The sequence below is a fragment of the Silene latifolia genome, chromosome 10 (assembly GCF_048544455.1).
Source record: "Silene latifolia isolate original U9 population chromosome 10, ASM4854445v1, whole genome shotgun sequence".
Lineage (NCBI taxonomy): Eukaryota > Viridiplantae > Streptophyta > Magnoliopsida > Caryophyllales > Caryophyllaceae > Silene > Silene latifolia.
The window spans coordinates 160150248-160162457 of NC_133535.1; the positions used below are offsets into that span (position 1 = coordinate 160150248).

General features: G+C 36.7%; 2 protein-coding genes across 2 annotated transcripts; both read right to left on the reverse strand.

Moving 5' to 3' along the window:
• Positions 1-1136: 1136 nt before the first annotated feature.
• On the reverse strand, positions 1137-2072 carry LOC141608774 (F-box/LRR-repeat protein 25-like). Its single transcript, XM_074428118.1, has one exon. It carries the CDS (start codon positions 2070-2072, stop codon positions 1137-1139), a length of 936 nt encoding a protein of 311 aa, XP_074284219.1.
• Positions 2073-6068: 3996 nt separating this feature from the next.
• On the reverse strand, positions 6069-7411 carry LOC141608775 (FBD-associated F-box protein At5g22730-like). Its single transcript, XM_074428119.1, has 2 exons — positions 6275-7411; positions 6069-6152 (listed from the first exon to the last, which is right to left on the reverse strand). The coding sequence occupies exons 1-2, from the start codon at positions 7409-7411 to the stop codon at positions 6069-6071; spliced, it is 1221 nt and encodes a 406-aa protein (XP_074284220.1).
• Positions 7412-12210: the final 4799 nt, after the last annotated feature.

Sequence of the window (12210 nt, forward strand, 5' to 3'; positions counted from 1 at the left end):
AATCCGTTTCAAAGGATGTCTCAAACAATTGACCATCTCCACCAGGTTAGTCAGCAAAGGCTGCAAAACAACACTTTAATAAGAGAGATAGATCTGAAAACACTACTCATCATCATAGAACCCGTTACCAAGCATAATAAGCCCAAATTTCCTTTGCTGATCCATCGATCTTTAATCAACTCAAGTTATAATTAAGTTAATTTGTAACCCCATTTCAGCCCCAAATTCGATCAAAGTAACACAAGGCGTAAACATGACCATACCTCAACCGCCACTTTACGATAGGCGATCAACTCGTAAAGAAATTATAGGAGGGTGGCAAGTCCGAATAAACCGTTTAAAAAGGTCGAAAGCGATGAACTTGATAGTTTCCAATATGAGTACATGTTTATCTTCAGCTCTCCGATATCACAAGGGGGTCCAAGTTCAGCATTTTCGCTTTTTTCTTCGTCAAATTTGATATCTTCATCTTCATCTTCATCACCATCACCATCACCATCACCATCACCATCACCATCACCACCATCACCATCACCATCATCACCACCATCACCACCACCTTCAACTTCACCTTCACCTTCACCTTCACCATCACCATCACCTTCACCATCACCTTCACCTTCACCTTCACCATCACCTTCACCTTCACCTTCACCATCACCTTCACCATCACCATCACCATCACCACCACCACCACCACCACCACCACCACCACCACCACCACCACCACCACCACCACCACCACCACCATCATCATCATGAGCATCATCATCATAATCATAATCATAATCATAATCATACTTCAAGAACACAATCATAAGAATTGTTAGCAAAGCTAAAGAAAACATAAACTCATAGTCTAAACAACTATAAATATGCAGCTCATTTACGATACTCGAGATGATCTGCCGAGGAACAAGATTTTCAAAACATTGCAACTATTTAGTCCTTTCAAGAGCTTCTTCAATTTGATAAATCCGTCGATATCAAAATACCAAGCGTATGTGTGGATATGGATGTTACAATTGGCTTGACTATGAATGGTGATAGATAAGGACGGTTACGTTATGTCGCCATGAAATTTGAACTTCTTTAAATTTGGAGCATCAATCACAACATTTAACAAATTGTCGCAATCATAAAAAGCAATATGTTTTAGTTGGGTATGCGATATTTCTATATTCACAAGATGTGACAAACAAGATAAACTCCGATTTCTCTAGCGAGGTGAGTTCCGGTAGTAGTTTAGCAAGATCCTCTCCTGTAATAGAAAGACCACTTACACGCACATGCCTCAAATTTCTCAATAAACCACGATTTGCGATAATCGGCCAAGGGTTGTTCACGCTATCGGTATCGTACTTGAAAGTCGTAAGACTAGAAGTCTCGAGAATGACTTTCCCGCCGTCCTCAATATAGAGATCCTCCAGTTTACTATGACATGGAATCACCAAATTTTTGAAGCTAGGGTAAAATGAGAGAACCAATTCTTTCGAGTTCGGACATGAACTAACAATATGAGCTAGCATACGCTCCTCTAAAACGACACCATAATGTAAAAACAAAATCTCGAGAGACACAAGATCCAAAGCTTCATAGTACGGTATTTCGACATTATCACAATCAAGATCTCTTAACGACTTAGCACAAAATAGAAAACTGGGTAATTTGTAGTTAGCTGGACCTTTAAGGAAAATTTCCGTAACTTGGTTACGCACGGCTATCTCAAGCCACTCATCAACTTTGGAAGGCAACAGTAAGTCATTAGGCGGAAGTGCAAGTATGAACTTCGTTATACGGAGGTTTTCTTTTGAAAATTTTTGCATTCGAGTATCTATATATTCCAAAAGTCTTGGAAGCGTTTCCATAGGAAACTTATAATAATGATGAAAATCGAGAATTGGATTTGTAGCGAAGACTTGATTCCATCTTTTCGACAAGACGCTAGTTCTATACGCCTCTTTCGTATCCAAATAAGAAATTATATGATGTATGATAAAATCCGGTAAATCTGAGAGCCTATCCGTAGAATTAAACTCCCCAGGTTTTGGGTTATTGCAATCGAGCGTCATTTTTTCCGAGGAATTCCGTCGAAACAGGTTATAAAACTTCTATCTAAAATTGATTGAATGTGTGTGTATTTCATTAATGAATAATAAAGAGGCACATATATAGTAGAATAAATTAGGGTTGAGTAAAAAAATACGATTTTGTTATTATATTAGTAGAGCCAATACAATAACCGAAAGATAGAAGAACTCTAGAAAAAGGAAAGTGTACAAATTAAAATAGGAAATTGAATTGGTAATAAAAATATCTATAACCAAGATATGGAAGCACATCAGATATGGAAACTAGCTAATTTTGATCTCACCCGAGCTTGATAAAAAAAAGTAAACTCATAATAAAGCTTGCTAAACTAACAAAACGAAAACATGACCTGTTGTATAAATTTGAATGCAGAGACAGGCAGCTGAATGTACGATTAGACGATTAATGCAATAAAGGAGCAAGGATAATACGCAGTCCTGCCCTTTTTAAAGCACAACGATGTGTGTTCGGCTGACACATGACGGAAATTAGCAGATCTGAACCCACTGGTAATTCATAACTTAAGAAGCGGAAATAATAGAATGAAAAACTTTGCTTTACTAGAAATAAACAACGATTTACTCCCAATTCTACTGAAAATGAGAGAAATAAAAAACATGGCCATACCTCGATTGTCAAGCTATAAGATCTTAAATAATGAACTCGTAAAGCTGAAAGAGAGGATTCCGGGAGTATATAAGATGAGAGATAAGGACGAGTCTAGTTCGCCATTCAATTTGAACTTTCTCAAACTTGGAGCATCAATCAAAACATCGCACAAACTGCAGCAATCATTGAAGCGAATATGCTTTTTCTGAGTACTTGATAGTATGATACTCGTCAGCTTGTGACAGCCCCAAAACACCAAATTCTCTAGCGAGGTGAGTTCAGGTCGTAGTTCAGCAAAAGTCTCGTATGTGATATCAACAGTAGCGATGTTTATAAACCTCAAATTTCTCAACGAACCACCCTTTGATGTAATCGGCCAAGGGCTATCGCGATTAGAATGCTTGAGTATGTAACAAAACACCTTAAGACTACAAGTTTCGAGAATGACTTTCCCATCTGTAGGCAAAGTTTCAGATATGTTGCGCAACTCCAGCTTACTAGTAGTTACTACACTGAGGAATCACAATACTTTTGAAGCCAGAGCAATCTGACAGCCGCAAATCTTTCAGTAACAGGCCAGACTTAACAATGTGACACAACATACGCTCCTCGATAACGACAGCACTTAATTCCAAAGACTTGAGAGATGCAAGATCAAAGGATTCATAGTAAGGTATCTCGACCTTTGTACATTCAAGAATCCTTAACGACCTAGCGGCTAGCAGAACACAAAATTTGGGGTAATTTGTAATCAGCAACACTAGTCAGAACAAATTTCTCAACTTGGTTTCGTGCTGCTATTCCAAACCATTCATCGACTTTGCAAGCCAAATCTATGCAACTTCTTGGAAATGCAAGTGTGATCGTCTTTATACGCAGGTTTTCTTCAGAGTATTTTTGCATTCTGGTAATGCTTCAGTAGTTGCGTAAGAAAAACCATAATGATTAAACTCCAGAACTGGGTTAGTAGCTGAGATTTGAGTCCATCTTTTGGACAAGACGCTAGTTCTATACGCCTCTTTGGTACCCAGATAAGAAATGATATGATGTATGATAAAATCCGGTAAATTCAATAACCTATCCTTAGAATTGAACTGCCCAGTCTTTAATTTCTTGGAATCAGGTAACATTTTCAGTGAGGAATTAGGTCGAACAGATGGTGTGCACACACTAACTTTAGAAAGAAAATAGCAGAAACAAATTAAAGGTAATTGAAGCTTACCTGAATAAACCTTCTGTCCAGGAGTAAATAAAGATCAGAGGCAATGAAATGTGAGAGTAGAATGGACACAAATAATTGCTCTTTGTTAAAGTTAACAGGACGAGAATCAGAGGGAAAGTTTTCTCGTGTATTACTTAATCAACAATGAAGATTTCAAACTCCTAGCTTAATAAAAATTGCGGGGAGATAACTCGCGTCTCTAAATTTTTTCGTTTTCTAGCGTCTAGCTATAGTTTTTCACAAAAAAAAAAAACTTTGTCCGACAATAAATCTCTCATTACGAGTTTAGAAAATGGTAATTTTTTTTTTTCAACCAATTATCAGGCGGTCGGGCCAATTCGGGACGAGTCATTTAGGGTTTCTAAAATATTCGGGTCGGGTCATTTCGGGTATACGGGTCTGTTTCGGATTTGTTGGTCGGGTTATTTCGGATTGGATCATTTCAAGTCGGGTCATTTTCGGGTCAATGATTACGAAGTAAAAAGGCATTTCAAGTCTTTTGGGTCCAATTAAAGTTATGTTTTGTCGGGTCATTTTCGGGTTGGATAGTTTCGGATTGGGTCATTTCGAGTCGGGTTAATATAGGTCTATGAAAGCTCGGGTCATTTTCGAGTCGGGTCGGGTTAATTCAGGCTTCGAGTGTCATTCGGGTGCGGCACTTCCATTCTATTTCGGGTCAGCCTTTTCGGATCAGATCAATCGGGTCAGGTTGATTTTGCCAGGTGGTCGAACTTTTGTAACGAATAAACTTTAACCGATCATAATTCCCGACTACGAGTTGAGACGTCGGTGAATTCTTTTTCAAACTTTGACCGATCAATTTGAAAAAAATGTTTATCTTATTCTGAACTTGTAGGCAAGAGTTATTAAAGTTCAAATTTTTTTTTGCAAGAAAAAAAGGTACATCTTAGAAACGGAAAAAGTTGAAGGGTACAATAGAAAATATCCCATAAAATAAAAATTAGAATGGACACCTATATCAGTTAAGAGATTAAGATGTTTCTAATACTCCTTAAAGCACCAACTAAAGCGGTTCGTAGCAAATCTAGTTTAAAGAAAGATGAAGTCTTTCATCATGATTCAGTCAATCTAACAATCCGACTGTACAGCTGTCAAAAAAAAAATATAATAATGGAGGTACAAATAGGCAGAAAGAGGATAACACATTCACAAAGCAACAACAGCGGCAATCATAAGTGAACTTATCGGAGTGAAAGTTTATCAAACTATCATAGACCCATTAACAATAATTAGTTTCAGACGAGTGACAAAACGATAAATAATTTGACAAATAACCTTAAAAAATAATAATTAACAAATCAAACAGCCTGCTGTAGTGGCTAGTGCTATGCCCAAAAAGCCTTCCAAACTGTGTCTAGAATAGCAATATCCTGGTCGAAACAACGTTTCGTCAGCATGTCAATGTCGTGCTACATGAAACTTGCAGCGCAGCGCCATCAACTCGAGACTATAATTCTTCACCAACACAGTCTCAATTGTACGTCGAGGTACTGAGAGTCATTATTAGTCTCTTCAACTTCAATCCGTTTCAAAGGATGTTCCAAACATTTGACCATATCCGCCAGCTTATTCAGCAAAGGCTGCAAAACAACAACAGTGAGTTCAATAACAGAGATAGAGTCGAATACACAGTTTATTGTAAAACCGGTTACCAAGCATATATATTGACCCAAATTTCCTTCGCTGATCAATGTCTAACAAACACAAATTAGAAGTTAGTTTGTGACGTTTCTGAAGGCGGAATCTTACAATGGTACTGTGTGAACTTATAAATGTTCCGACATTGGTTTATTAACCTTGTAACGAAAGGATACACATTAAGAAGGGACGGACTAACAGAACTACTCCCATGACCATCCGTTCTCTACCAAATCTCCATCAAAACAAAGAATCTGTGTTTGATGAGTCCTCGAGACTCACTCGTTACCATTTGCATAAAGGAAAACCAGCCCTTAATTCGACCAAAGTAACACATAGCAAAAACATCAACATACCTCAACTTTCAATTTATGATGGTCAGACTCAACTCGCAAAGAAATTATAGTAGGGCGGCAAGTCCAGAATAAACCATTTAAAAAAGTCAAAAAGCGAGGAGCTTGAGAAATCGCAATATGACAGTTTAACTTCACTCTCCGATATCACAAGGGGGTCCAAGTTCAGCATTTCTGCTTTCTTCTTCATCGTTATCATCATCATCATCATCATCATACTACAAGAACACAATCTCTCATTAGCAAAGTTAATTAAAACATAAACTCATAGTCTAATCTAAACAATTATATGCAGCTCATTTGCAATACCTCAGATGATTCATCGCATTCGTCGTCAAACAAGAAGAGTTTCAAAACATTGCAAATTGTTTAGTCCTTTCAAGAGCTTCTTCAATATGAAAAATCCGTCAGTATCAAAATAGCGAGCCATTGTATGGACATGGATGGTACAACTGGCTTGACTATGAATGGTGATAGATAAGGGCGGTTCTATTTCGCCATGAAATTTGAACTTATTCAAATTTGGAGCATCAATCACAACATTTAACAAATTGTCGCAATCATATAAGCAAATTTGTTTTAGTTGTGTATGCGATATTTTGAAACTCGACGGGATCTGACAACCAATAAACTCCAATTTCTCTAGCGAGGTGAGTTCCTCCTGTAGTAGTTTAGCAAGATCCTCACCTGTAATAGAAAGACAAGTTACAAGCAGATGCCTCAAATTTCTCAATAAACCATGATTTGAGATAATCGGCCAAGGGTTCTCGTCCTGGATATTGTACTTAAATGACCTAAGACTAGAAGTCTCGAGAATGACTCCCCCGTCTAGAGGTACGTCTCCCTCAATATAGAGATACTCCAGTTTGCTATGACGCGGAATCACTAATTTTTTCAAGCCAGGGCAAAATGAGATACACAAGTCTTTCAGGTTCAGACAGGAACTAACAATATGAAATAGCATACGCTCCTCTACTACGACATCACCTAAAACCAAAGACTCGAGAGACACGAGATCCACATCTTCATAGTAGGGTATCTCGACATTAGAAAAATGAAGGTCTCTTAACGAGTTAGCACAAAACAGAAAACGGGGTAATTTGTAATCGGCAGGACCTTCAAGATTAATTTCCGCAACTTGGTTACGCACAGCTATCTCAAGCCACTCATCAACTTTGCAACCCAACGGTAAATCAGTAGCCGGAAGATCAAGTCTTAACGTCGTTATAGGCAGGTTTTCTTTCGAATATCTTTGCATTCTAGCATCTATATATTCAACTGTAAATTTATGACGATAAAAATCCAGATTTGGGTTCGTAACGCAGACTTGATTCCATCTTTTCGACAAGACGCTAGTTCTATATGCCTCTTTCGTATCCAGATAAGAAACAATACGACGTCTAATAGAATCCGGTAAATCTGAGATTCTATCCGTAGAATTAAACTGCCCGTTTTTCGGGTTATTGCAATCCTTCATCATATCCTCCAAGGAATTTCGTCGAACAGTTTGAAGAAGTTGATTGAATGTGTGTATTCAAAAAAAGAGGCACATATATATATAGTGGGGTCAATTAGGGTTGGTTTTGTTATATGGTAAAGCCAACACAATAACCTAAGGATACAAGAAGTCTAAAAAAAGGAAAGTGTACAAATTACAATTAAAATAGGAAAGTGAATTGGAAATAATATCTAAAAACAAGATATGGAAACCAGCTGATTTCGATCTCATCCGAGACTGAAAAAGGTAAATTTGTTATAAAGCTTGGGAGTTTAAACCAAACCAAGTCAATTTCAAAAATTACTTTCGCTTGATCTTGGAGGACAACAATTTAATCACGAAGATGATATGAGACGTAGAAATTTATAAATTTAAATATGATAGGAGACGTAGAAATTTATAAATTGAATCACGAATATAATTATGCCTTGGAAACAAAGACTGAAAGTAACACAGAAAAGCAAAAACATGATGAGCATACCTCAACTGTCAAATTATGGCGGCCAAAATCAACTCGCAAAGAAATTATATCAGAGTGGCAAGTCGAGAATAAACCATTTACCAAAGCTGAAAGCGAGGAAATTGAGAAGTCTCAGTACAACAGGTTTAACTTCAGTAACAGATGACAGGAACTAACCATATGAAACAGCATACGCTCGTCTACAACGACATCACTTAAACCCAAATACTCGAGAGAGACAAGATCCACGGCTTCATAGTAGGGTATCTTAACTTTAGAACAATCAAGACGTCTTAACGACTTAGCAGAAAACAGAATTTGTGGCACTTTGTAGTTACTGTTAGCAGGTTTTCTTTCGAGTAGTTGGGAAATCAAATTTTGCAAGTCAATTCTAAATCAGTAGTTGGGAATTTTGCATTCTAGCATCTATATATTCCAAAAGTCTTGCAATATCAACATTAGAAAAATTATTATGATGAAATTCTAGAACTGGGCTAGTAGCCGAAATTTGAGTCCATCTTCTCGACAAGACGCTAGTTCTATATGCCTCTTTCGTACCCAGATGAGAAATGATATGATGTATAATTAAATCTGGCAAATCTGAGAGCCTATCCCTAGAATTGAACTGCCCAGGTTTTGATTTCTTGGAATCAGGTATCATTTTCACTCAGGAATTTCGTCGAACAGATGGTGTGCACACCCTAAATCTGAAAACATGGGATGAAATTATTTAGAATTGAACTGCCCAGGTTTTGATTTCTTGCAATCGGGTATTATTTTCTCTGAGGAATTTCGTCGAACAGGTAGACTGCACTCTGTAAATGTAAGACTTCTAACTAAACAACAATTCTCGTATAAAACCGTTCTACACGAGTTTTGTGGGGAGGTAAAGGGGATGAAGTTTTTGAATGAAGTTGTGGAAATTTTAAATTAAATTTTCATTTCGAAAGAAAAGAATTGAGTTTGAGAACTGGGAAATGCTCAACTTGTATTTAACTCAATTTCAACCAACATACTCCGTAATAAATTTGGATTTTCGGAAAATAAAAAAATAAATAAAACTAATTGTCGAGTGTCGCCAAATGGTGGCTCCAATTTCGGTCCAATAAGTCTCGTCTTAAGATTAAAACATGCTTTATAGTATACCACATTACCAGGAGAAAAAGGAATACGTATTGGATGTATTATCTCATATCCTTCCAATTTTTTGAGTTTATATGTATTTTTTTGAGCATTTAAAATTTATAAGTTCTATAATAATTTTTTGATGGCAAATCTCAAAATTAATTAAATTTATAAGTATAGTTTTTGAGCAATGTTGTATTTTTTTCGCTTAATGTTTTAATGGATGAGCTCAAAAGCTTTATACTAAAAATTTATATTTTTTTAAATAAAACTCAAAAATTTATCATAAAACTCGAAAAGTACAAAATTTGATGTACTACCTCTAATGTATAATCTATATACTGACATTACCACCTACATAGATAAGACAAGTGGTATGTTATTTGACATGTCTTAAAGTTTAAAACGGATATACCAATCTTAAATGATAATTTGTAAACTCGGTATCACTTGGTGTCGCTCTAAAATTGGCCGTAGATAGTAAAAACTTAGCTCACAACAACATTTCACCACCACCAAAGTTGGCTGGTGTGAGTGGTAAGGGCTCTTATCACTTAACCAAGTGGTCAGAGGTTCGATTCCGCACTCTTGCGAATGAAAAAGCCAAACTTGCGAGGGGTCAACCCATTAAATTGCCTTCAGTACCCCGAAGGAGATTGCCCCAACCCTAGGGTATAGTCCTGGTCAACACCAAAAAAAAAAAAAAAAACAGATTACCACAATTGTCGGTAGGAGATAGTCCTGATCAACACCACAAAAAACAAACATAACATAAAAAACATTCGTAATTTATTTTCGCTATACATTTTTTTTACTCATTACAGTACTTTTTGCGCAATATTTTCCATTTACCTACCCTTATGTTACTAACACTGGATTGTGATTTTGCATCGCATCTTCCCCCTTGCCTTTTGCTTGATTCTCCTCGTGCCGATTTAAGCTCCAAGTTACCTCCTTTCATATTAGAAATCGTGTTTTTGTTGTTCTTAAGAAAGAAGATACATGCTGGCGACGGTAGATTAGCCATCTCCACAATACGGAGTCAAGTTGTCGCAGTCTTCCACTTTGCTCACCGTCGGAAGCCCACAACGATGATCAAACTTGTGATTGTTGTTCGTCTTGAATCAGTGGCTGACATTGATGTACTGTTTAACTTTTTTTTTTTTTTTTTTAATTTATTTTCAATGTAGTACACAACGGGACATGAATTAGGTGAGAAAAAAATGAGGGGTAATTTGGGAAAAAGTGTAATGTGTTGAGTAAAATGCATCTTTGCGAAATCTACACACAAAACATTTCACCACCGATTTATTAATTTTTTAGTAGGTCTCATGAGAGACCATTTCCTACTAATTTAGTGGGAGACATAATAGGGAAAAAAGAAATTCAGTGGTCCCTCGCACCATCATGTGAGAGGTCTCTCAATAATGAGAGACCGTCTCTCTGGAGTTATTGGTCATTTATAATTAATCCGTGACTATGAAATGATATTTTAGTACTCCGGCTTCTTCGCAATGATCTTCTACATTTGTTTTCTGCAATTTTCAATGCGGTACTTTAACCATAACTTTTAGTATTTATATACCGTATTTTTATGTTCGGTTGAATTCGAACATGTGACCTATTTATCAGTTATCACTTTCTAAGCCTCTAGGCTAATACGAGTTCGATTTTTGTGAGCTCGTGTATTGTCTCAACTAAGCTAGTAGTTTTTTTTTTTTTTTTTTTTTTTTTTTTTTTTTTCGGGGGCATCAACTAAGCTGGTCGACATTTAGAAATACGTATTTTAATTTTTTAAGGGCGGAAAAATACAAATCGAGGTATGGACTATGGATAACGTTTTGGCTTTCTCTCCTTAGAGAAATGCTTTAAATTTTTATAACCGATTTAGAATTTGGATATTTTATACGAAGTATATGTCATATGGTATCACAAGAAATCAAGAAAATTAAGACCGATTTGTGAAGGGTTCAAAGATAAAGGTCACTTTGCATTTTGATGCTTTGTTTGGGCAAAACTTGGGAAGATACTCCGGTTTGCGGGACGACATGGGTCCTTAAAGCATCAACTAAAGTCAAACAAAGATTAAGTCTTTCATTGTGATTCATCAATTTAACAATCCAACCGAATGATGTCCTATTGAAATACAATAATGGAGGTAAATAACACGCCGCATCACGATTCACATTCAATGTCGAAACCAAGACTTACCCCATACACGGTACCTGATTAGACTGATCGAGTAACACGATTTTCAACATTGGTTCATACTACGGACCAACAGAAAAAAACAATTAACAGATTTTTTTTTTGTTTTAACAAACCAATGAAAACAATTATATAGGCAATCGCTCTTAATAAACACACACAGAGGCGTTAATTTGGGCGTTTACAGTTAAGAATATTTCCGGTATCAAAAGAAATCAAGAAAACCGAACCATATAGATACGATTAGAAAAAGCTGCCCGTATGTCCTAAGGCACCAATAAGCTATGAAATCAACGTTACGTTACTTTGTCAAATGATTGTCAATGTCGTCTCGCATGAAATCAATAATGTTCTTCACCAATACGCTTTCATCCGTACGTCGAGGGAATCAAAGCCACTAGTAGTCTCTTCAACTTCAATCCGTTTCAAAGGATGTCTCAAACAATTGACCATCTCCACCGGTTAGTCGGCAAAAAGGTCGCAAAACAACACTTTAATAAGAGAGATAGATCTCAAAAACACTACTCATCATCATAGAACCCGTTACCAAGCATAATAAGCCCAAATTTCCTTTGCTGATCCATCGATCTTTAATCAACTCAAGTTATAATTAAGTTAATTTGTAACCCCATTTCAAATTAAATTCGATCAAAGTAACACAAGGCGAAACATGACCATACCTCAACCGCCACTTTACGATAGGCGATCAACTCGTAAAGAAATTATAGGAGGGTGGCAAGTCCAGAATAAACCGTTTAAAAAGGCTGAAAGCGATGAACTTGATAGTTTCCAATATGAGTACATGTTTATCTTCAGCTCTCCGATATCACAAGGGGGTCCAAGTTCAACATTTTCGCTTTTTTCTTCACAAATTTGATATCTTCATCTTCATCTTCATCACCATCACCATCACCATCACCATCACCATCACCACCATCACCATCACCATCATCACCACCATCACCACCACCTTCAACTTCACCTT

Coding starts and splice junctions, on each gene's coding strand:
- LOC141608774 (XM_074428118.1), bottom strand. CDS start 2,072: ATGACGCTCGATTGCAATAACCCAAAACCTGGGGAGTTTAATTCTACG.
- LOC141608775 (XM_074428119.1), bottom strand. CDS start 7,411: ATGAAGGATTGCAATAACCCGAAAAACGGGCAGTTTAATTCTACGGAT. Junction 6,153..6,274: donor AATGTTTTGAAACTCTTCTT/GTTTGACGACGA, acceptor GTGTTCTTGTAG/TATGATGATGATGATGATGA.